This window comes from Terrapene carolina, unplaced genomic scaffold (genome assembly GCF_002925995.2).
Source record: "Terrapene carolina triunguis isolate 2854851 unplaced genomic scaffold, T_m_triunguis-2.0 Scaffold35022, whole genome shotgun sequence".
In the NCBI taxonomy this organism is placed as follows: Eukaryota; Metazoa; Chordata; order Testudines; family Emydidae; genus Terrapene; species Terrapene triunguis.
Window position 1 is genome coordinate 2,416,367 of NW_020699373.1, and position 25,487 is coordinate 2,441,853.

At 41.0% G+C, this 25,487-nt stretch overlaps 1 protein-coding gene across 2 annotated transcripts in view; it reads left to right on the forward strand.

Moving 5' to 3' along the window:
* The window catches only part of LOC113405312 (uncharacterized protein KIAA2026-like), a 79,205-nt gene that overhangs the window by 31,940 nt on the left and 21,778 nt on the right, over nucleotides 1-25,487 (forward strand). For both annotated transcript variants that reach the window (XM_026646389.1, XM_026646390.1), the window contains 2 exons: nucleotides 11,300-11,376; nucleotides 24,669-24,758. In XM_026646389.1, coding sequence (XP_026502174.1) covers nucleotides 11,300-11,376; nucleotides 24,669-24,758 — 167 coding nt within the window. The remainder of the gene's footprint in view (nucleotides 1-11,299; nucleotides 11,377-24,668; nucleotides 24,759-25,487) is intronic.

Sequence of the window (25,487 nt, forward strand, 5' to 3'; positions counted from 1 at the left end):
CTGAGATTTAAGTACTGATTCCTTTTAACACATGGGTAATTAATCTGGTGGTGTTTAGTATAAATTCCATCCACACCCTCAACTCTGTTCTTGGAGATGTAAAAATTCTGTTACAATAGCATAAAATGTAATCTAGATCGGTGGTTTTCAAACTGTGAGTCACAACCCAGTACTGGGTTGCGGAATGCAAGGCACTGGATGGCGGCAGCTCTGGTCAGCACCGCCGACTGGGCCATTAAAAGTCCTGCTGGCGGTACTTCCCGGCTAAGGCAGGCTAGTCCCTGCCTGTTCTGGCACCGTGCTGTGCCCCAGAAGCGGCCAGCAGCAGGTTCAGCTCCTAGGCAGGGGGGCCAGGGGCTCTGTGTGCTGCCCCTGCCCCGAGCACCGAGCTTTGGGGCGGGGGGAGGCGGTGCCTGTGGGTGAGAGCTGCATGGAGCTGCTTCTGTGCCTCTGCCTAGGAGCCGGACCTGCTGCTGGCTGCTTCCGAGGAGCCTGCCTTAGCATCCCTGTGCACTGCTGACCGGGAGCTGCCCGAGGTAAGATTGTGCCCCAGTCCCCTGCCCCAGACCTGAGCCCCCCATCAAACCTGGAGCCCTTCCTGTACCCCAAACACCTCATCCCCAGAGCCTGCACGCCCAGCCCAGAGTCCTGACCCCCTCCTGCACCCCAACCCCCTGTCCCAGCCCTGAGCCCCCTCAAACCCAGAGCCCCCTCCTACACCCCAAACCCCTCTTCCCTGGCCCCACCCCAGAGCCTGCAGCAAGCCCAGAGCCCCCTCCCACACCCTAACCCCCTCATTCCCACCCCCACCCTGCAGCCCTGAGCCCTGCAGCCCAACCCACAGCCCAGAGCCCCCTCATCCACAGCTCTGCTGGGTCGCGGGCATCAACAATTTTCTTCAAATGGGTTGGCAGAAAAAACGTTTGAAAACCACTGATCTAGATTTAGAAAGGCCTGTCAACTAGGTCATGAGCATATAATGAAATACTGTAGGACCACTTTATTTTTCGAAGTTGTAACAGGGTTCTTGAAGCATCAGGCCTCTGTGTTTGTCATTCAGCACCAATGTCCTCAGAAATGTGTGTCACTGAGATTTCATTTTATTTGCTAACATCATTCTGTGTTGTGAATCAGTTAATTATCCATTTGTTGTAAGATCTCTGCTGTTTTGAGAACAGGCAGATGCAGACAATGTCAGCATAGAAACCCCTGACGTGCATTCTGTCTCTCGATTTGCTGGACTTCTGAACCTTGCGTATTTCTAGATGAGGAGCTGTTGGGTGGGACTAGAATAGTCTACATTTAAAAATAAAAGAACCACCTAACAAATGAGATTTCAGTTGCCCTCTAAACTTCAGGGAACAAAAGGAGGGGATAAAGTGTGTCCTACACCCTTATAAAGGTAACCAGGTGTTACTATTTTTAACAGATAGTTCAGGCCTGCAATTCAATTTAAGATCTGGTGGGGCAAGTCAATTTTTTTGATGGAATTGGGTTGAAAATGTTACAATTCGTGGAGTTAAGAGGCATGAGGACCAAGTGGCTATATGAGTTCACCCTTAGGTCTGGTCTACACTAAGAAATTAGGTTGGTGTAACTGTGTCATTCAGGGGTGTGAAAAACCCACACCCCTGAATGACACAGTTAAACCTACCTAACCCCTGGTTAGATAGTGCTGGAATTCAGCTGCAGCATTTCAAGTGTAGATAATAAGCCTGTATTTTGCTGTGGCTAATGGCAAGAATTAGAGTGATTTAAGACACTCCCTGTTTTTAGTCCCTGCTTTGGATTTATGAGACTCTGATGGCATAGGCTTCAGACACTCCACTCAAAAGCTCCATTGTGAAAATATTTGCATCTTACTAAAACAAGTTATCAAGAGCCACAAGGTCTCAAACCATATTTTTCTATGCAGCAAACCTTCACCTAACCCCACCCTTCTTTATTATAAGAGGTTCCAGATCTTGTAAACCATTACAATTTCAAGTCAAGAGGAATTCCACACAGGTTACAGGTGAATAGCATTTGCAAAATTTTGTCTAAAAATAATTTCCAAAAGCTAGGTCTTGAGCATTGTTCAAGAGTCTCAAAAAATATCTTTCTGGGATGTTCACTATATTTGCCTTTGTGAGATATTTTGAGAGAATTGCATCAGTGAGACATTACTGTGAAACTTACAAATACAAGTAGTCTTGTTAAAAGTCGGTCAGAATGATAAATATGATCTCCATTGTCCCTGTTAAAATAAATTATGGCTTTCAAAAACACATGGTTTAATTATCAGATATTATTTTAGTGGTGCATCACTTGATAAAGTTCCTTTCTAGGCTAGTGTCAGCTCTATCTCATATATTCAGTGAGTGTGCATTTTCAAACCTGGAAATCTGGCTGATCAAAGACTGCTTTGAGGAAGGAATTAAAATATCAGAATATAAAACCTGCTGAGTGCAGAAGTTATTTGGGTATTTGATACGTTTATTTTTTGCTTAGACTTGCTATAAATTTATCTTGTTACTATGTCTTACTGGACCTCTGCAGAGAGGTCAAGGTATATCAAGTATAGGACTACACTATATTCAAGGCATTTTAAAGGTGGTCTTCTAGGTCTGAGTTGAGGTCCATGGACATGGCATTACGGAGAAAACTTGTACTCTTATTGCCAATGCCTGATTTGTGTAGTAGTCCCCAGGGCTGTCAATATGGTAGTTTAAGCACTAAAACTTAAGAAAAAATAAAGTCCTTGTTTTAGAACAGACCTGTGGAACTTTATATAGTACATATTACTCCAGTTCAGAATAAGGAAGGAAAGCTCTCTCTGTCTATTGGAGAAAAGAGGGAGCTGCAATTAGATGTTCCCAGGCTGCGGAAAGTGAATTCTGATGATTTCTCCACAAGCACTTCAAATTTAGTAGTCCAACAAGAATTTTTGTTGTTGTTTTTCCCATTGTTGGGCTTTGGTCTCATTCTCTCAAATAAAATAAAATATTGTTACCACTGGGAAGTTACAAAGAATTGGAAGAAAGCTAATGTTGTGCCAATATTTGAAAAAGGTAAACGGGGACCACCTGGATAGGTATATGTCGGTTAGCCTGACATCAGTCCTAGGTAAAATAATGGAATGACTGATATGGGTCTAGATTAATGAAAAATTAAAAGAAGGTAATATAATTAATGCCAGTCAACATGAATTTATGGAAGATAAATCTTGTCAAGCTAACTCTTTGAGATATCAAGTTTGGGTGATAAAAATAGACGTGTTGATGTAATATACAGGCAGTCCTTTGACTTACAACACAGTCATTGGTTTCTAAAAATTGCGTCTTAAGTTGAAACGTTATAATTGGGAACTGCAACCCACTCCATTGCGGGACCGAGCGTCGTAAAGTCCAAACCAATTGTTGTAAGTTGAATCAGCGTGTCAATCCAGAAGCATCGTAAGTGCTGTTTGTCGTAAATTGAACGTCGTAAAATCGAGGACTGCCTGAATTTAGACTTCTGAAAAGCATCTGGCTTGGTACTGCACAACATTTGGATTAAGAAACTAGAATGATACAAAATCAACATGGCACACAGTAAATGGATTAAAAATGGGCTAATGGATGGGTTTCAAAATGTAAATGGGGAATCATCAAGAAGTAGTTGTGCTTCTAGTGCTAGTCCTATGCTAGTTATTTTCCCCAATGACCTGGAATAAAACAGAAAATCATTACTGATAAAATTTGCAGATGACACGAAGATTGTGGGAATGGTAAATAATGAAGAAGATTGTTCTGGATCAGTGACCTATCTGGATCTTTTGGTCAGCTTAGGCACAAGCAAGCAATATGCATTTTATTCTGGCCACATGTAAAATCATATATTTTAGGAACAAATAATGTAGGCCATACTTACAGGATGGGGGGACTCCATCCTGGGAAGCTGTGACTCTGGAAAAAGACTTGGGAGGGTCCTGTTGGATAATAGCTCAACATGAGCTCCCAGTGTGAGGTTGTAGCCAAAAGGTCTGATGCTATCCTTGGGTGCATGAACAGATGAATATTAAATAGGAGTAGTAAGGAGGTTATATTACGTCTGTGTTTGGCACTGGTATGACCACTACTGGAATAATGTGTCTGCTCAGTCATCTCATTGGCTTACATTTTTCAGATATTTAAAAAAAAAAAAAAAAGTCTGTGCATATATAATATGTATACACCTGTGTTTGAATAAGTGTGTAATGCAAGGAGTGATTTGCAAATTAAATGTCTTGGCCCTGACAGCACCAGCTATGTGTGCAATTGCAAGGCTGTCACATAATATTAGAGGGAAGCCATCTCCCTCCTAAAATCATATCACATTGTGTTTTGCAGTAACAGCAAGTAATCTAATCCTAGTTTAATATATCACAAAACCTACTCTCTCTTGGCTGAAAATTAAATGCTCGTGTGCCTTTTCCGCCTCATTCTCTACACATCTTCCACCTTCTACAGCGAATGACTCAGAGTCGTAGAAACAACGGCCATATTCACTACACACCCCTCATTCTTTCACTGAGTACTAACTGAGGCAAAGGTCCTATGGAAAAAAGATCATGTGATTAATGACTGAATTGTGGTGCATTCACATAATAATACCATGTAGTTCTTACATTGCACTTTTCATCAATAAATCTCCAAGTGCTCATAAGGAAGCAGAATTAATGAAGGCATAATGAATTCTGTAATTTCCTAGCTTTTGAATATTTAGTAAATTTTTTTTAAAATGTAGCTGAGACAGCTCTTGGGGTACCCAGGACTGAGAGTCACCTTGTTATCCCCTGCCTCCAGCATGAGGGAGTCTTGTTTATGGCAGCTGAGTGTTAGCTCCCTAACATCACCAGCCTTTCAGCCACTCAAGCACTTTCATCTGGGCAATGCTAACCCAGTCTTCACCTTGCAGGTTAACAGGTGCGTCCCTGTTCCCAAATCCCTTTGAATTATTACCCTGTGATATCTAGCCCCTGACACTGGCTACTCATAGATATCCCCAATCCTGTGCCCCCAAAGGAGCAGTGTACCCCAGTTCACCAGTTTTACCTTAAACCACTGCTCTTGTAAATTACATAGTACCTGTGAGCACTTATAATAAAACAAAAGTGGATTTATTTAAGAAAGAATACAGATTTAATTAGAAACAAGACAGAGTGAGGGAAAGAAATGGAACTTAAACCCAATATTGAGAACTTTGGCTATGATAGTGCTATCTATTTTTTCACTATTTTGTTCACAAACTCATCAGATTAGGCCTGTTCTTGATATAGTGCTCAAAACAGTCCACTACTGAGTACCATTGCACATCTTGTGGGAGAGTTAGCTTGGTTCCTCCCACTTTTTTCAGTGCAGCTGCTGCAAAGTGGTTGTTAACTGGAATATTTTGCAGTTTCAACAACGTTCGCCTTTATTTCTGGAACACTGAAGTCTTTGGCGAGGAGGTGCATCAAATAAGCACTGCAACCGTATGTTATTAACTTGGGACTCTCTTCACTCTTTTCTAAATAGTTTCTTCTAATCTTGGAAACATTTGCAGCATTGTCTGTGACCAAGCTGCGTACTAGACATTTGAATTTTTTTTCAGTTTGTTATGGCTTTTACTGCTACTTCTTGTAAGTATTCTGCTGTGTGTGCATTTCTTGATGTATCAATTGTTTCTGTAAGGAAGACATTCCCTTCTTTTGTTGTCACACAAGCACATACAACAGGATCATTGTGGACATTGCTCCACCCAGCAAGACTCAGGTTAACAATTTTACCCTCTAGACCTTTTGCACACTGCTCAATTTCTTTTTCATACACTTTATCCAGCAATTTGCCTGCTACATCTGCTCTGTTGGGTGGACTGTATCCTGGTCTTAATGACCGAACCATGTTAATGAAGTGTGGTTTCTCAATCATACGGAAAGGAGAGTTTGTGCGTAAACAAACAGGGCAATTTTTCCATCAATTACCTCTTTTTGTAATCTGCTGGTTCTTATCACAAACTTATCTATTGTTCTGGATGATGGAGATTTTTTTTTTTCTTTTTGCTACAGGTGATATACTGTGGCTATGTGACATACATGATGTGACAAACACTACCATTGTCAGATAACTCTGAAATTATAGAAAATGGTGGTGATCTTGAAGATGGATAGTCTTCAGAATCCTGTATGTTGAGGATGGATTCTCCTAAACAAAATAAGTCAATGCAGTTATTTAATTATTATTACCATACTGCTCATTTCATATTACTCATTGCATTCACTGACACTCAGTACTACTTTAAAGGTAAAATTGTAAAAGAAAGATCTGCCTATTTCAGCTATTTTTTAATCACAACTGCATCTAAAATGATAGTACCATAGAGTAACAACTATATTTTTTGCTCAAACATGAGAATTCAAGAATAGTTCAGAAGGAAGACAGGCAGTCCTTAAGAAAGAAGTATGAAATAAAAAAGTTTACCAACTTGAAGATCCTCCATGTTCAGACCTGTTCCTTTCATCATCTTCAACGCAGCTTCCTCCTGAGAAGGAACACTTCTTCTCATGATGTTGTTTCATTAGGGCAACCAGGCCTTGCATTTCTTTGTTGCACCGTTTGCATTTTGCACGCATGCCTGTCTTACCCACAGGTAGAGGAACTTCATTAAAATATTCCCCACTGGGTCTCTTTTACGGCCTGCTGTCATTATAGGTTTTCCCTTCTAATGAGAGAATGGTATGGTAGATCTCAAATCAAGGAAGGCTACGCTCAGAAAGACTTCAAGACTTCTGGAATATGCTGCTCAAACAGTTTCACTTTTGTTTCTACTGCATGTCCCTCCCTTCTCACATTTATCTCCAGACTTCTTCTCCTTGTCCAGATCTATTCCACCCCCAACAATCTTCTATTCATTGAACTTTTTGAAACTTTGCACTTTTAGAGAGAGGTAAGGGATTGACGCTGTGTACACAAATTTGCAGAGGGACAATAGGGTTGAGGTCTGTTATTTCTCACCCCTCTATGTATGTATGTATGTCTGTCTGTCTGTTTAAAAACATTTTTGCTGTTAACAAGCATGTTATCTCTGGAGACACAAATCTGCAGTTTGAGAACTGCAAAACTAAGCATCTCTGATGGTATCTTCTAGACTGAGCACTGAGTCCCATTGGGTAGATAGAAAGATTAATCTATACAGAAGCCCCTGGAACCCCATAAGATTGGGTCCCTAATCCATGAACTATTGGAACTCATTTACAAAACTTTTCTTAAACATTACATGAATATATTGTCTCATACTATAGAATTAGAATTTATAATCCCTATTCCATGATGAGATAACTTTGAGCTATAATGTATCTTAATTAAAACTATTTTTAGATAGGTTTTTTTCCTTAAAAAGCATTTTATCAAAAAAATCCGATTTTTTTTAAAGTTTTTTTTAAAAAATCATTTTTTCCACCCTGATTTTATGCAAGATAAGTTATGTGAGATGTCATTGGAGAAGTTTTGCATATTGACTATGTATCTATATTTCAAATGTAGTTACACCTCGGTAATTCACAATAGACAAGATGCTTTCAGTCTAGATAATGGGTGGGGAAGGGCCTATTCATGGCAATGGACCATTAGGAAAAAACAGTAGGCATTAGGAGAAGCTTATCTCCCACATAAGCCTTCCTGAGACCACTCTACACAGCCTGTGAGTAATGGCTGCTATGAATCTACAAGGACGTGATCCGACCACATACTGCTGGACTCCATCTTGGGATGTCAGTATTTTTCCACAGACTGGTCTGGGAACCAAGCTTTGAAACAAAGGATTCCCACCATATGCAAAAGCTGTATAAGGCAGGGAGTGACATCTTGTAGTGGTCTTCACTCCCCATGCAAGAAGACTCCAGGAAACCCCTGAGGACCGACTGAACTGGGGGAAGTGCTGGGCCCAAGCTAAAGGGATTTCTAGCCTGTGAATGAAACACTTGGGCATTCCAAGCTGTAAAGCAAGTGCAGCTTGCCTCCTAAAGAATCTGTAGCCTGCTTGTATCATCTCTTAGGGTGAGAATCTGCTAATTCATATCCAATCTATTTAGTATATTAAGATTAGCTTGCATTTTTTGTTTATTTGCTAGGTAATCTGCTTATCTGTTTGCTATCCCTTATAATCACTTAAAACCTATCTTCTGTAGTTAATAAACTTGTTTTTATTTTATCTAAACCAGTGAGTTGGAGTGAAGTATATGGGAATCTTAGCTCAATGGGCAAAGACTATTGCATATTCCTCTCCAATTGAGGGAGGGGGTGAACTTTATGAGTTTATGCTGTACAGTTCCCTGTGCAGCGCCAGACGGTATAATTTTGGGTTTATACTCCAGAGGGGGTGTGTGCCTGGGGAGCTGGGAGTTACCTTAGCTGTGGCCTTCCTATGCAGGGGCTGGTCAGAGAGCCTGCATGTAACTGCAGCTGGGTGTGTCCCTACCTGTATGAATGCTGGTGAAAGTGCAGGCTGCAGGGCTTTTCAACTTGTTACAGCAGTACAGTGTGAGAGGGAGCCCAGGCCGGTGGGTCAAGGGGCTCAGTGGTACCCCAGCACCAGGTGGCACCCCGGGGGGAACCCATCACAGGGTCCCACAAGGATGTGTCCTGGGTCCAATTCTAGATATCTTCATAAATTTGGATAATGGCATAGAGAGTAGTTAGAAAGTCTGTGTACAATAACAAGCTGGGAGAGGTTGCAAGCACTTTGGAGGACAGGATTAGAATTCAAAATGATCTGGACATAAATAAATAGGATAAAATTCAGTAAGGACAAATGCAGAGTACTCTGCTTAAGAAGGAATAATCAATTGCACAAATACAAAATGGGAAATGACTACCTAGAAACAAGTACTGCAGAGAAGGATCTGGGGGTTATAGTGGATCACAAACTAAATCTAAGTTAACAATGTAATAATGTTGCAAAAAAAGCGAACGTCATTCCAGGATGTATTAGCAGGAGTCTTGTAAGCAAGACACAAGAAATAATTCTTCCATTCTACTCAGCACTGATAAGGCCTCAACTGGAGTAAAGTGTTCAGTTTTGGGCACCACGCTTTGGGAAAGATGTGGACAAATTGGAGAAAGTCCACAGGAATGCAACAAAATTAATTAAAGATCTAGAAAACATGACCTATGAGGAAAGATTTATAAATGGATTTGTTTAGTCTGGAGAAGAAAAGACTGAGGGGGACATGATAACAGTCTTCAATTACATAAAAGGTTGTTATAAAGAGGAAGATAATAAATTGTTTTTCTTATCCATTGAGGAAAGGACAAGAAGTAATGGGCTTAAATTTTAGCAAGGGAGATTTATGTTAGACATTAGGAAAAACTTCTTAGCTGTAATGGTAATTAAACACTGGAACAAATTACCTAGGGAGTTTGTGGAACGGCTGTCATTGGAAGTTTTTAAGAACAGGTTAGACAAACAGGGATGGTCTAGATAATACTTAGTCCTGCCTCAGTGCAGGGAACTGGATTAGATGACCTATTGAGGTTGCTTCTAGTCCTACATTTCTGTGATTCCAAGGGGTTTATAAATCCCTTCTATTAAAATATATATAATTTTTATGTAACTGTGGATGTTCTCATTATCCATATTAATGTGTAATCTGTTTTTGAATCCTAGAAAGTAGTTGGCCACGATGAGACATTGTGACAATGAGTTCCACACATTCTTTATGCGTTTTGAAAAAAATGATTTTCTTTTAATAGTTGTATAATTTGTCACCTTTCAGTTTAATTGAATGTCCCCTTGTTCATATGTTGTTATAGCAGGTACGAGTGCTCAGTCTTTGTTTATACTATTAATTATTCTCTGTTCATCTATCATGTCCTCTTCTATTCATGTTCTTTTTAAATTATAATATCCCAGTGGTTTTCAGCTGCTTCTCATATGGAAGTCTTTCCATGTCCACAGTTATTTTTGTCTCCCATCTCTAGACGACTTCTGTTTCTGCTATATCTTTTTTGAAATAGTGTGATGAGAACAGAATATTCCATAACAGAGTATTCCAGGTGACAATGTATCATTGATATATATAAATAATATTTTCACTATTATTTTCTATGCTGTTCTGGATGCATCTTAACAGGAGCCATATCTTTGAATTTTCACTACAAAGCACATTGCACACTAAAATAATAATTAAAATTTATCAGACTAAATTTGGAAAAATATGGACCAAAATATGGTTAATGAAATTTTAATCACCTCACAAAAAGCCCTGAAACACTTACTCCAGGCAAGTCAATGAGAAGAATTTGGTAATTTTTTACCTGATCCATACTAGAGGGGGGGAAAAGGGAACTTTATGTGGTAGGTTGTTTTTAAATTATTTGGTTATTTTTGTTCATTTGCAGCTTTTTGCAAATTACTCTGAGATTTGGAATAGTAATAGCAGTCTTGGCAGAGATGGATTAATGGTTAGAGTGCAAATGAAGAGATCAGTGGTGTTAAATATGTACAGTTGTGGGTGGTTGTAGAAATAAAGACATTTATTCCCTGGGTATCTTGCCCACATGTAACATTTATAGCTATTTTGTTAGATTGAGAGGTTACAAGGAATATTATCCCTGATATTTCAAGGGTAAACTGATTGCCTTTAAAGTTGAATAGGAATTTTTCTTTCATATCATTACATTGTGCAATTGGGAAGGAAACGCATTGTGGGGAAGGTGTTTGCTTTTTCTAAAGCAAGATTAGGTTTTGGCTGCAGCCAGGTACAGGTTGCTGGACTAGACTGAGCAGTGGTCTCCTCTGGTATGGTAACTCCAGTGTGTCCATGAGGTGATTTCTAGAAATTACTTGTGCTCTGAGAGCACACTTAATATCACATGCCAAAGGCCCCAGGCCTAGTGTGTGGATCAATGTGGGATACTAACATCAGAGAAGAGTTTTTGTAGGTAAGTGTGTGTTTTTTTTTTTTTTTTAACCCAATTTATGTTTCTGGTTTAAATTATGCATCTTCCCCCTCTCCCCATTCCCCCATCACAATGGTAGTGTGAATGTTTCTTTCACAGTTTATTAATGTTCTTAATTTTCATTTGGTGTGTTGGAGTTTATAGTGGGTTTGTTCATTGTTGAAATAAGGCTGCCCCGCACACAGGTACTTGTAGTTTAATGTTTGCTTTTGCTGAGTCCGGTTCTGTTTCATGATGTTTACATGACTCACCATCAGCTATCTGTTAGTTAAATTATAACTTTCAAGGTTGTATGTAATTTGGTTTTATTAATGAAGCGCAATAAACAGCATTATGAAGCTTTTCTCTTTTAATCTTACAAGGAAAAAAATCCATATCTAAAAAAGCAATTACAAAGAAGAGGAAAGCTGTCACAAAGCCTACGGTGCCAGAATTTCAGGTAAATGTCTTAATTTTTGTTCTATATACTTGAAATCTAAATGTCTTTAGAGTATGTATCTCCTACTGCAATTGGCTGTGACTCTAGAAGTTATGCTTGCAATTAATGAGGAGTGACTCTTATTTTCTTCCCATCACAGACAAGCAGATCCAAAGAATTAATCTGATAGGATTTTCAGATGTGTGTGCTGCTTTTTGTGGTAGTAAATGTTTTCGTATATATTTAATCATGTACAGCCTTACATAGTGTTGCTGAGAGCTACTTAAGTAAGATCGTTTGTCAAGGAAAAAATTACAGAACATGCTTTGAAAAACTAATAGTGGTTCAGGTAATACTGTGTACATATTAACAGACCTGTAGTTTCTATGGGTATAATTAGTTGCATTTTTACATGTTGTGTGACATTGCATATCCTTGTATAAGGGAGACCTTGCTTGATTTACTCTGAGACTGAAAAAAGCCAGACTTGTGAAATCTTTTTTTTTTTTTAGTTTTAACTCTTATCTGTACATGAACTTTAGACTGGAGCGCTCAGAGAATGCTAACTATAATAGTGTTGTTTTCTTGTGCTACTACAGCTAAAGTCTTTCAGTATTTCTGTTATAGATCATGATTTATGTATGCCTGTTCACTTGGATTGGAGTGCTCCTGTAACTACAAGAATGTCTTTTTACTCTTTTATATCTCTTACCTAAAAAAAGGCATCAATAATATTCTTAGCACTTAGGCCTTACATAAATTGTAATAATTCTGGAAAACCACAAATAGAACCATTTCTTCTGTGAAGATGCAGTGTCCCAGAAGAGGTCACAGGAAGAATTTCTAAATGGTAATGCTTTGTAACTAACCCTAGATGCTAGATCACTACCTATAGCTAAACATTTTTGTTGTGCTCCTAGTATGGTACTAGATTGCAACTAGCATCTGTAGAAGTGCTAGATTATGGAGGAGGAAAGGGTACTGATACAAGAGAGGGGAGAAAGGAAAATATGTCAAGTATGCCACAAAAATTGTATTTTCTTGGCATATTATCCACATGTATTTTAATTTATAATTAAATATTCATAAGGCCCTGAATATGCTATTGTTTTTTAAAAACTGTTTGTTAGTCGAGCTATGATTCCAATGTAGACAAGACATAACTTATCTAAACTGTCTTCCAGATACTATGGAGCCCCAGTGAGTTTTAAAACTATTTTAACTAAGTTATGACCTGTCAATACTGACAGTACAGCCTTACTAGGAAATCTTTTCTAATAGTGTGCAGGCAGGGCTGAAAAAGAGGAGTCCTGTCCAAGCATATATACATATGAAAGGAGTTATAGTGGAAATACTGCTAAAGTTTTTGGATATGGCAGGATAAAGTGTGCCTTTATAATGCTCTCCTGGTGACCTGTGCTCTAAATATGTACTCAAGAAATATTTATAGCATTTCATTAATATAGTGGTAGTCTTTTAATTAAGTGAGGCTCTGCAAGCCTGTTTTTAGGGTATGAAATATGCAAAGTGAGGCACTTTAATAATCATAAGAGTATTGCTATCTTTGCACATAGATCTATTGTAAAATAAATACATAAAGGTCAGAATTGTTCTCAGAAGTTGCTTTATATACATGAGACATATCTGGCAATATAGAAACTCTTCACATTGTACAAAACCGTAATGTGGACATGCCAATTACATATTATTTATTGAACTTTATCAGGATAGACCTTATTGGGGAGATCCTTTAAAAAGAATATCAGTGGCCGAGCAAATTATTATTCACACCTTGTAACAGCCACAAGGTGTGAATGCCCAAAATACAAACATGTAATTAACAGCAGTATTAACTGGCGGCACCAGGGTCACTTTTCGACTGGACATTCCGGTCGGAAACCAGATGCCTGGCAACCCTAGCTGGGCGGGGGTCACTGTCACTGTGCCTTCATGGGTCACAACTGAGAATACCAAATTCAGGACAAACTGCTGAGAAATAGGGCAGACACCCCCCAAAACTGCTGGTTATGCTCCCAAACCAGCAACAAAAGTAAATTTCTGTTTCACCACACTGGCTAACAAGAAGTCAAAAAAGCAGTCTCCTTAGGCATTCCAATCTTGGATTCAACACCCAGACATTAAAGAGAGTGGTTATTTAAACCCATTTCATCAAACAAAAGGGTCCTCTGATTCCAAAGGATCAGCCACATACCCAGGTCAATATATAACTCAGATTTTACTCAGTAATCACGCTGTTGCCAATCCTTTAGTATCTAAAATCTAAAGGTTTATTTATAAAAAAAGAAAGAAAGGTGAGAGTTAAAATTGGTTAAAGGAATCAAATACACACAATAATTGCCAAGTCCTTGGATCAGTCTTGTAGCAGTGATGGAATAAACTGCTGGCTTGCAGGGGCGGCATGTTTGTAGAAATTTTGGTGGTGCCCAGAACCTGCCCCCCCCAACTCCGCCCCCAACCTGCCTAAGGCTCTGGAAGGGAGTTTGGGTGGGGGGAGGAGGTCTGGGGTGCAGGCCCTGGGCTGGAGCAGGGGATTGGGGTGCAGGACGGGTGAGTGGCTGGACTCTGGGAGGGAGTTTGGGTGGGGGAGGGGGTCTGGGGTGCAGGCTCTGAGATGGAGTTTGGGTGCTGGGTGCAGGCTCCGGGATGCGGCAGGGGGTGGAGGTGCAGGCTCTGGGATGGAGTTTGGATGTAGGCTCTAGGCTCTGGGCTTGTGCAAGGGGTTGGGGTGCAGGAGGGGGTGAGGGTTGCAGGCTCTGGAAGGGAGTTTGGGTGCAGGCTCTGGGAGGGAGTGCGGAGGGCTGGGGTGCAGGCTCTGGGAGCGAGTTTGGGGGCAGGAGAGGGTGTGGGAGAAGGGGGTGGGAGTTCAGGCTCTGGGGCGGAGTTTGGGTGCTGGCTCTGGGCTGGGGGTCGGGGTGCAGGCTCTGGGAGAGAGTTTGGGAATGGGAGGGGGTGTGGAGGGAGAGGGTGCAGGCTCTGGGAAGGAGTTTGGGGGCTGGAAGGGGTGTGGAGGGAGGGGGTACAGGCTCTGGGAGGGAGTTTGGGGGCCAAAGGGCGGGGTGCAGACTCTGAGAAGGGGTGGGGGAGTGTGGCACTTACCTGGAGCTCCTAGGCAGGGTGGGCCGGCAGTCTCCATGTGTTGCTACCCCCAGGCACTGCCCCCGCAGCTTCCCATTGGCCACAGGGGCTCTTGGGGCGGCACACAGACCCACCCTGCCCAGGGGCTGCAGGGAGGGGCCGGCAGCCACGTGGAGTGAGCAGTCAGGAAGCTGCTCAGCTCTGCTGCGCTGCCAGTGATGAGTGGGGGCCACGGGCTGTTTTAAATGGCCTGGGGGACGCACCGGGCGGAAGGCGGGGCCAAGAGAGAGACCGGGCTCAGAATGCTGGAGCCGGGCCCATGGTGCCCGGGTACCACGGGCCCATAGAACTCGCCGCCCATGCTGTCTTGTTAAATCTCTGGTTGCTTCCAAATCATTGGAAGGTCCTCAGTCCTTTGGTTAGAATGCTCCCATTAGCATAAGTTCATAGTCCAGAGGTTTGAGCAGGAAAGAGGCAAAATGGAGGTGTTTCCAGGGCCTTTTATAGCTTTTGCCAATTGAAGGGAAATCCATTGTTCTTACTGTGGAAAATTACAGGTAACAAGATGGTGTTTGGAGTCACATGGGCAAGTCACATGTCCATGCATGATTTTGCTCAGTCATAGCAGAAGCCATTACCGGTACTCTAGTTAGAAGTCCATCAGGTGTGCATGGGCGTCTTCCATGGTCCATTGTGAGTTAAGTGTTCCTTGATGAGCCGTTTAACTTGTATAGTCCCTTCGAGATGTGCAGGCTAAATACCTTGTGGGCGTTACCACAGGAGCAAACATATTTGAAATACAGGAATACGGCCAATACTCATAACTTCAAATACAAAATGATACATGCATACAAATAGTATAATTCTATTCAGCAAATCAGAACCATTCCATAGACGCCTTACTTGACACACCTTGTATAAGATTTGTTGCAATTATATCACAGTGGTAGCAACAATAATCTACATGGTCATATTTTAATCAGATAATGCCACAGTCACCTCTGTATTTCACTAGCTTCTTCTTGGGACTTCTTGGATCCAAGAAGTCCCTAACAGCAGAGCAGATGGAGGATAACTGCACAGTGGAGGTGAAACTGTTGTGTAATGTTACAACAGCTGTGAAGGTGGATGAAGGCTGCAGCAAATAGAGCATTTCCAATTGTCATGGTGTCCATGCCATTGGTTTCAAGTCCTCTATCTGTCAAGGATAATGTGGTGACGGTTGTGCATCAGTCTTCCCACTTTAAAAGAAGTTCCGCACAGGCATCTTCCAGTTTTTAGGAAAATGACTTTTGCACAAGTCAAAAGTCCGGTGGCGATCGGCGAGTGGCGATGGGAACAGGACAGTGAAATCCGGAAGTTCCTAGTCACAGACCAACACACAGGCGGTGGGTGTGGGATACAGTTGTCTTGCTCAAGGATTGAGGCGGGTCGAGCATCTCGGCAGCTGCACCCATGACTGAGCAGTCCTTTTTAGGATTCACCCTGCTCACCCCACATGGGGAGGGGTTTAGAAAAGGTACCTTAAAAATTGTCTTTCCTCTGTTTTTCCTGGCTGGATAGCTGCATCCAGCAGGATCACCACCTTAGCGATCGAAAATGTAAAAACTTTTCAACTTTGGAACTTGGAATGTACGTACCCTGATGGACAATTCAAACAGTGACTGACCAGAGCGATGTACAGCCATTATTGCTTGTGAATTGAGTTGGTTTAACATCAATATTGCTGCTTTGTCCGAAACTAGAAGAGCTGATGAAGGACAGGTGAGGGAGAAGACAGGAGGATACATCTACTTCTGGAAGGGAAAATCTATAGATGAACCCCGATTGCATGGAGTGAGCTTTGCTATAAAGAACAAGCTCATACGGTGCCTCTCTTAGGTACCAGTTGGCATGAATGAGCGGTTTATGACACTCCGACTGAAGCTCACCAAAAATCAAGAGGCAACTATTGTGAGTGCCTGTGCACCAACACTGGATGCCGATGAGAATGTAAAGGAAGATTTTTTTATTCTCAGTTGGAAACCATTTTATTGGAGACCCCTACAGAAGACAAGATCATCCTTCTGGGGGATTTCAATGCACATGTTGGACGAGACTCAGACCTGTGGAAAGGAACTATCGGGAAAGAAGGAGTTGGCAAAAACAATTCAAATGGAATTCTGCTTCTGACCAAGTGTGCTGAACATAAACTTATTGTTACGAACACCCTTTTCTGACAAAAAGAAAAGTTCAAAACATCTTGGAGACACCCACTGTCAAAGCACTAGCATCCCCTCGACTACGTTATAGTTTGTGCCCGAGATTGTAGTGAGGTACTTCTCACAAGAGCAATGACAAGTGCTGATGACCGTTGGACTGATCATTGCCTTATTCGATCCACAATGAAAATTAAGATGGCTCCCAAATGGAGGCTGCAAAAGAAGCAGGTCAGGCGCAAGCTGAAGGTTCAAGATTTGAAGGACCCTATTAAGCGTGACCACTTCCAAGCAGTCTTAGAAGAAAAGCTTCCATCAGAGTTTCCAGAAGCAATTGAAGAACTTTGGAGCCAATTGAAAGCAGTAATCATCAATGCCTCTGAGGAAACCTAGGCTACCAAACCAGAAAACATCAGGACTGGTTTGATGAGAATGATTCTGAAATTTAGCAACTCATCAATGAGAAGAGAATGGCATTTCATGTTAAGCAAAACAACATAAATTGTAATATAAAGAGGGAAGCCCATGCCAAGGCGAGGGCGGAAGTACAATGTAAAACCAGAGAACTTAAGAACAAATGGTGGCCTGAGAAAGTGCAAGAACTCCAACATCTCACGGACATCCACAATACATGTGGTATCTTTAGTGCCACCAAGGTTGGCACTATTTGTTGGCCAATTTGTCATGGTATGAATCCTCTTCGCTCTAAGGACGGAACCACACTTTTGAAGGACAACGAAACCATTAATTCTCGTTGGAAAGAACATTTTGAAGATCTCCTTAACAGTAATTCTGTGGTTGTAGATGAAGTCCTTGGAGCAAATCCCTCAACGACCATTTAGGGACGAGCTCGGAGACCCTCCCAATTTGTATGAGGTACACAGTGCCACCATGCAGATGAAGAACAACAAGGCAGCAGGTCTAAATGGGATCCCTGCTGAAATCTTTAAAAACGGTGGACCAGAGTTAATTTGGCAGCTTTACATGCTTCTCCTTAAAATCTGGATAAAGGAGGAGCTACCCCGTGAAATGGGGGATGTCACCCTCTTCAAGAAAGGGGATAAAGTGGATTGTGGACATTATCGTGGTATCTCCCTCCTAACCATTGCAGGCAAAGTTCTGGCGCGGATCCTTGCAACCCGCCTTCTACCCTGTCAGAAGAAATTTTACTGGAGTCAGAGTGGTTTCCGACCATGTCGTGGAACTGTGGATATGATCTTCACAGCACGGCAGCTGCAAGACAAGTGTCAGGAGCAAAACCGACCACTATACATGGCTTTTATTGATCTAACTAAAGCCTTTGACTCAGTGAATCGCCGTGCCCTCTGGACTGTACTTTCTAAGATTGGATGTCCTGATAAATACATCAATGTCCTAAAATTGCTTCATGATAACATGAAAGCGACTGTTCTGAGCAGCACTGGCTCTGAGTGAACCTGTCATAGTACAAACATGACTCAAACAGGGATGTTTCATCGCTCCAACTGTGTTTGCGGTTTTTATTGCCGTCATTCTTTACCTAATTGCTGGGAAGTTTACAGGTGGCGTTGAAATAACAGAATGGATGGAAAACTGTTCAGGCTTAGCAGGCTGAAAGCCAAGAGTAAGATTTCCACAACATCTATTGTGGAACTTCAGTATGCTGATCACAACGCAATCTTTGCCCACTTCAAACGATCTTGAATGTGTTTGCTGATGCTTACGCATGTCTTGATCTCACTCTTAATATCAAGAAGACTAAAGTGCTCTATCAGCCCTCTCCAAATGAGGTATTACATGCCCCATCTATCAAAATCAAAGGAGAGGCACTGGAGAATGTCGATCATTTCCTCTACCTTGGAAATCATCTTTCATCCAAGGCAGATATTGATGCAGAAATTCAACATCGCCCGAGCTGTGTCAGTGCAGCTTTTTCTCGTTTATGGCACAGGGTCTTTAAAGATCATGACATTCGAACAGACACCAAGCTTCTTGTTTATCAAGCTGTTATTCTCCCAACACTGTTGTATGGGTCTGAAACTTGGACAACCTATAGACACCACTTGAAAATCCTTGAGAGGCACCAACAACGCTGCCTTCGTAAGATTCTGAAGATCAAATGGGAAGACAGGCGCACCAATATTGGTGTTCTGGAAGAAGCAAAGACCACCAGTATCGAGGCAATGATCATCAGTCAGTAATTCCATTGGACTGGTCACATTGTCCGGATGCCAGACCATCGCCTCCCAAAACAGGTCCTGTTCTCTCAGCTAAAAGAAGGGCACCGTAACGTGGATGGACAACGGAAGCATTATAAGGACTTGCTGAAGGACAACCTAAAAAATGTAATATTGACATTGATACTTGGGAGACACTTGCCCAGGATCGCTTAAATTGGAGTGAAGTCCTACGTGATGGTTCCCTGCATTTTGAACTTGCTCGCCAACAAGCCGAAGAGGACAAGGGCGCAGGAGGAAGGAGAGACTGGTCTCCAGTCATGGTCAACAGCCTCCTGCTGAGCCTGAAAATATCTGCCCTCATTGTAATAGAACTTGTGGTTCAAAGATTGGCCTTATTAGCCACCTGAGGACCCATAACTCTCATGGAAGATGATCATACTCGGTAATGTGTGATCGCCCATCATCATCGTCATCATCATCATGTCACTAGCAAACTTACAGCATATTTCAGTAACAACCATACAGCAAAATCTGATTACTTCATACACACTAATGATATACATATTTTGGCAGAAAAATGGGTTTCAGCAAATCATGACCTTTCATTTGATACCTTACATGGCATAAATATGGGGGTTCCAGGGTGCTGCTTGGAGGTACAGAGTGCCATAGTAATTAGTCAACACTTCTGAAAATCAAGCCCATATTTGTTAATCAGCCCAAATCCTTTATTCTTTTTTATGTACATGCTTAACTTTGAATGTGCATAGACTTCAGTGGAACTATTCACACCGCTTAGTTTTAGCATATACATAAATATTTGCAGACTAGGTGCCTGAAAGACCCAAACTTTGTCTTCCGTCACCACCTGCAAAAACCATAAAGGGCACGGCTTTCTTCCCACATTGTTTTTCTTGTTCAAAATATTTAGTAGTAGAAAGTGTTTTGTTTTACATGCTTCTCTTGAACCGCCCCCCCCCCCCCCCCCCCACCAATTAGCTATAAGGACGTGACAACATGAAGAAAAATGTAGGCGTTCCGGTTTCCTTAGTGGCATTTTCCCTTAAGCTGAGTGGCAAAATCTTTGAACCAATTTAGAATGCAGTATTATCACAAAAAAATGAAACATTGAATTCAGCTTACTAATCCTTCGACAACAACAAAAAGAAGGTATGTTTCATTCAAACAACTGACTGCTTGCTCCGATTTCAAAGTAACATGCATAAGGAAACTTATCTTCTTTTTGTTGTTGTTTTTATGTAAGTCAGTGGGCTTTATAGAGGAAGATAGAATAATATATTTTAAATCTTGTTTTAAGGGGAAACAGTACATTATGATTTTACAGTCTTTTTTCTTCCCTAATACAGTAGAAGTTAAAGTAAAGAGTCTTGGGTTAAAGCTGCAAATGCAAGAAAATACAGAGTAAAGGCTGAAAATATTTCTTTGATTTTGTCTCGTTTGAAATATTGTAAATAATTTGATCCTCCATTAAGAGGCCATAAAACTATCCTTTAAATTATATTTCCCACAAAAACTGCTAAAAATCATTAAGTTTTCAAAGTCAAGTACCCAAAATTTAGGAAATTTCAAAATTAAAGTAGCCTGTGCAACCTTAATTCTGCCCTCTTGCGCTTATGCATTATGGTACAGTCTGTAATTACATCATCGCATATTTTTTCCCTCCATAGAATCCTGTCATCATTCAGTGCACAGAATTGATAGTGTTCACTGACTGAGCTGTTTTTTCAATATTTTGTTGTATCCTCATTCAGTGTGTGGCCTCAGGTTTTATTTACTGCAAATTCTTCAAATCCTGCTGTGAATACACAATTACTGATATTTTCATGGACTCTTTAAGGCATTTATTACTATAGTATCTGAGTGCTTCACAAGCATTAACTAATTTACCTTCGCAGTACACCTGTGAGGTGAGGGGATGGTATAATCCCAATTTTACAGATGGGAAACTGAGATACCTAGAGATTAAAATCAAAAGTATCCACTTTGAGTGCCCAACTTGACACCTAAGATCTGATTTTTCAGACAACTTCGTTTTATATAGCCCTTTATATATTCAGAGCACATCTCCCATTAACTTCACGTGCAGCTATAAGTGCTCAGCATTTCTGTATATCAATCCCCAGGGTCTCAATTTGGGCATCCAAGAACACACAGTTAGTGAACATCTGTGAAAAGTTTGGATGTGACTTGCCCAGCATCACATAAGAATTCTGCGGCAGAGGCAGGGATAGAATCCAGTTCTCTAGGGTAGTATTCATGCCTTAATCATGAGACCATCCTTTCTCTTCCTGCAATTCCTTGCCTTATTCACTGCACACCTTCCAACTTCTGCAACAAATGGGGTAGGGGTATTACAGCCTCCTTCACTATATAACTCTGATTCATCCTGAGAACACAGTACATCCTGTACATTGAATGATGCAGGAGTCCTGTGAAACAGATAGTACATGGAATTAAAAACTGTTTCATAGTGCATATGCACAAGGAGGCTGCATGGACAATGTTAATGATGGCATTTCTTAACTTTTGAATGGTTGACTTTGCAACCTCAGTGTTCTTTAAACATAGTTTTCTGTGTGTAATTTCCTAGGTTTTTAAAAAAGCAGACTGAAAAAATAAATTCATCATGTGGCATCATGTTGATACTCACATGGTTCATCAGCAGGGTTGAAACTTTAGATTCAGACAGAGGTGAAAGTAAGCCGGTACGGCGTACCAATAAGTAAGTGGCCGCCGGTACGGGCAGGTACACAACCTTCGTTAAAGCGCTGCCGCAGCAGCACTTTAAGCACCATGCTGGCAGGGCTGCTAACTGGTGGGGCAAAAGGGGCAGCTGCCCCGGGGCCCAGCAATTTAAAATGGCCTGGGGCTCCCGGCAGCGGCCGGAGCCCTGGGCCCTTTAAATCGCCAGCAGAGCCCTGGGCGGTGCAGGTCGGGCAGTGCTGAAGAGCTGGCTGGGGGAGTCTGGCCCGAGCCCCGCCCCTTCCATCCAAGCCCCGCCCCTTCTGGGGGCCCAGAGCCGACCCCCCCCACCTTGCCCAGGAGCCCAGCCACCCTGCGTACCGGTAAGTCCCTTAAGTTATTTTAACCCCTGGATCCGCAGCACAGATCTTCACTACTTCAGCTAGTATAGTAACTGGTGGTGGTAGTAGTAGCAGTAGTAGGTTGTCATCCTCTATGTGGACTAGCACTAGAAGGGGATTAGATGCACACTTTGCCAATGGGTTACACAGATATTTTCAGACAGCTGAGTAATGGTGAGACTCAGAAATCTTGGATTCCATTCCAGGTTCTAAAGGGGAGTGCCCTCTAGTAGTATTAGACCCTTCTGCTCCTGTTCTCCCTAAGCCTGACACTTCCTGCCCCATCCCCCTCATCCAGTCACTATCCCAGTCCATTTTCTCCACCTCCACAGCTCCTCATCCGAGTGTTCTCATCTAGCTAATCCCAGTTTCCAACGGTGGGCAACTTTTCCCTTTCCCAGTGTCCATGCCCATCCAGTTCTAACTTCTAGATCTGAGTTCCAGTTATCCTTTCTCCCTCACAGTCCATTTTCCCCCAGGTAATTTCCTTGCCAAATTTCAAGCTGTTGCCCCCAACCATGGAGGTGCTAGAGTTTTATACAAAACAGTTGTAATAATTTATTCAGCATTGGGCCAAACAATGTATTTTCCCTATTTTCATTTGTGGAAATGGCTGGACCATTTTTGCTGAAACTTAAAACAAAACAAAAACAAAAAAAAATCATCAGTCTGAGGCAGAAACCTGGCCTGGGAAACTTCAGCCCAAATGGTTCAAGTTTTGGCAAAGTTATAAGCAACTGAAAACAGTTTTATAATGGAAAGAGTTGGGCAACTTAAGAATAGGTGGCACTGCTAGCTACCTGAAGAGCAGATTGTGCAAACATACACTTTTTGTTTTTGCAGTAAAAAAAGAATACTTTGAAAAAACCTAAGATATCTTGATCATTTGCTCACTTATTCTCTCATTTCTGCTTTGTTTAATAAAGTTAGTGACTCCACTTTCTTAAAAAGACCCGCTGACGTGTGCATAAAACTTCTCTTTTTTTCAGTAAAATGTTATGGAAAGTAATTGTTGCCTGTATGCATTAGCTGTCTTTCAAACCTCAGTATCTTGCCAAAAGATCATGTACTATATTTTATTAACAAGGCTATTTTTTAAAAAATAGAGTTGGAGAAGGGAAGTATCAGAAACAACAAAAAATTGTATTGGGGGAAGGTAGGCATATGGACCCTTGGAGCCTAAAATAGTCAAATCAGTGTACATACAATTTTATTTTAACTTGCTCCCATGCTAAAATTTCCTGTGTTAAAACAACTGAAATCAGAGTGAGTTAGAATAATTTGATGATTTGCCATAAATATTAGTAATTGTATTCTGACGTTTTTTATTTTGTGTTCTGTTGTTGTTAAAAGATTTTATTATGTTTGTAATCATTAGTGAACATTTTGAAGATGGACTTGAATGGTTTTTGATATCACTTATTTTGATATTTTAAATCCAGCGACCAAACATGCAGAGTTATAGCCTTTGGAAAAAAGTTGCTGTCAGCTGAAATCTCTCTCTCTCTCTCTCTCTCTCTCTCTCTCTTACACTCTCTCACTCACACTCACTCTCTCTCTCTCTCTCCACCAAGGACCTACACTTCCTAAAATTCAATATTATGAATAAAAAATTTCTAGTTTTATGGTTTCTAGATTAAAAGCCTATTGTTGACATTAGTAAACCAGAATTCTTCTGCTATTTGCTCACATTATGTTTGTACTCATAGACCTGATCTACATTAGAAAATTAGGTTGGTTTACCTACATTAAAGTGTGAATAATCCACACTAATTAGCAGCATAGTTAAAACTACCTAAATCCTCATGTAGACAGCGCAAGCTACTGCCTCTTGGGGAGGTGGGTTACCTACGCCAATGGGAGAATCCCTCCCATTGGTGTGGGTGGTATCTACAGAACCACTTCAGCAGCATAGCTGTAGCGGCACAGCCTTTTTAATGTAGACAAGCCCATAGTTAATCAAGAAATTAACAGTCACATTCTGAAAGGAAATATTAAGAAAACAAGCCATCTGTTGAAGAAATTAGTAACAGTACATTATATTGGGTGCTTTATTTTTGTTCAAATCATGTTACTTTGTGAAAACAGCTGTGTTATTTGGATTACCTTTCATGGGTGTCTAGTGAAAACATGTGCAACTCATTAAAATCAGTGAAGTTGTACTTCCTTACACCAAGACTGAATTTGGCCCATTGTCTTTCGTTGACTTTCTGTTTTAGTTACACTTATTTACTGGTACTTTGTATAAACAAACAAAAATAAGGTGTAATTACCTTACTAACACAATTGCAGTTCAGTGTTAGCATGGGTTCACTTGCTAAGGAATCATTTGGAACATGCACAAAGGTATTCAGAGGCACAGTTAAAACTAGGGCAAGTTTCCTGATCTGTGTTATTCTGCACTGTGAGTTTGTCTTTTAGAAAGTACCTGGATTCTGACGCAGGCATTGACAAGTGGGGAAGTGTAAATTATGTAAGAACTTATGGAGACGCAGCCACCGGTATCCAAATTTCAGCTGCTCCATCTGTATGTAAGCTTGAAGACTGAAGTCTGTCTAATAAGATTTTTCTATAAAAGTTATGGGGATTTTTTCCTTGTTTGTTATATATTAATTGCAGAAGTAAAGAAAAGATCAAGTGGTAAACTTAAGCATTAGAATGTGTTTTTTAGATGTTTTTTTTTTTTTTTCAACTTCAGTGTGTGTTTTTTAAATGATGCATTACCAAGTCTTTTTTGTTTGTTTGTTTGTTTTTAGCTTATTTGCACTAATCTTGATGAACTCAGGGAATTAATCACAAAAATCGAGAATGAACTCAAAGATCTGGAGAACATTAGAAAGAAATCGGTATGTGATGTTCAAAAACTTTCTTTTGTATGGATATAAAATTGTTCCAGTTATTTTCTGGAGCCTGTCAATTGTTAGAATGTGTGTCTTATGAGTAGTTGTATGGGAGCCTCTAGAGTTAACTGGTTAGAAAGATTTTATTTTTTATTTCCATCATATCTTTATATTAGTATTCAGTTCACAATTACTGTCAAGAAACAGTGAAATTAATAAGTATATAGCAATCTTTAACCATTTTTTCAGGGTTTTGATTCAGTAAAGCTTGGGCAGGGCAATAGTACCTTAGACAAGAGTAGGTTTATTTGTACTTATTCTCTGAGCACCTTTCCTTGGGGCCACATTCTGATACTAATTCAAAGTATGGAATCCTCACATATTTGTGGTTTTGCTTAGATTTCCATCCAGACACATGGTTACCCAGGGCCCTGTGATGTAGCCACATAATGTCTGTGCTGATGTCTGACTCCTCCCCTTCCACAAATGTGTAGTCAGATTCAGCTTAGCTGACTTTTGTATTTATAGTCAGCTGCTGAAGCGTTCATTCAGGGGAGGCAATGCATCACGATCATTTCATCTGGCTTTGGAGTGGGGATTGAGGGACAGATTCATACCTAGCAGACATTGGACCATGTAACTCAAGATGCCAAAATCAGACCCATTGGACCAAAGAATCCAGCAGATATTGGGTGTGGTGGCAAAGAGGGAGAGTCTCCCACCAAGATGAATGTT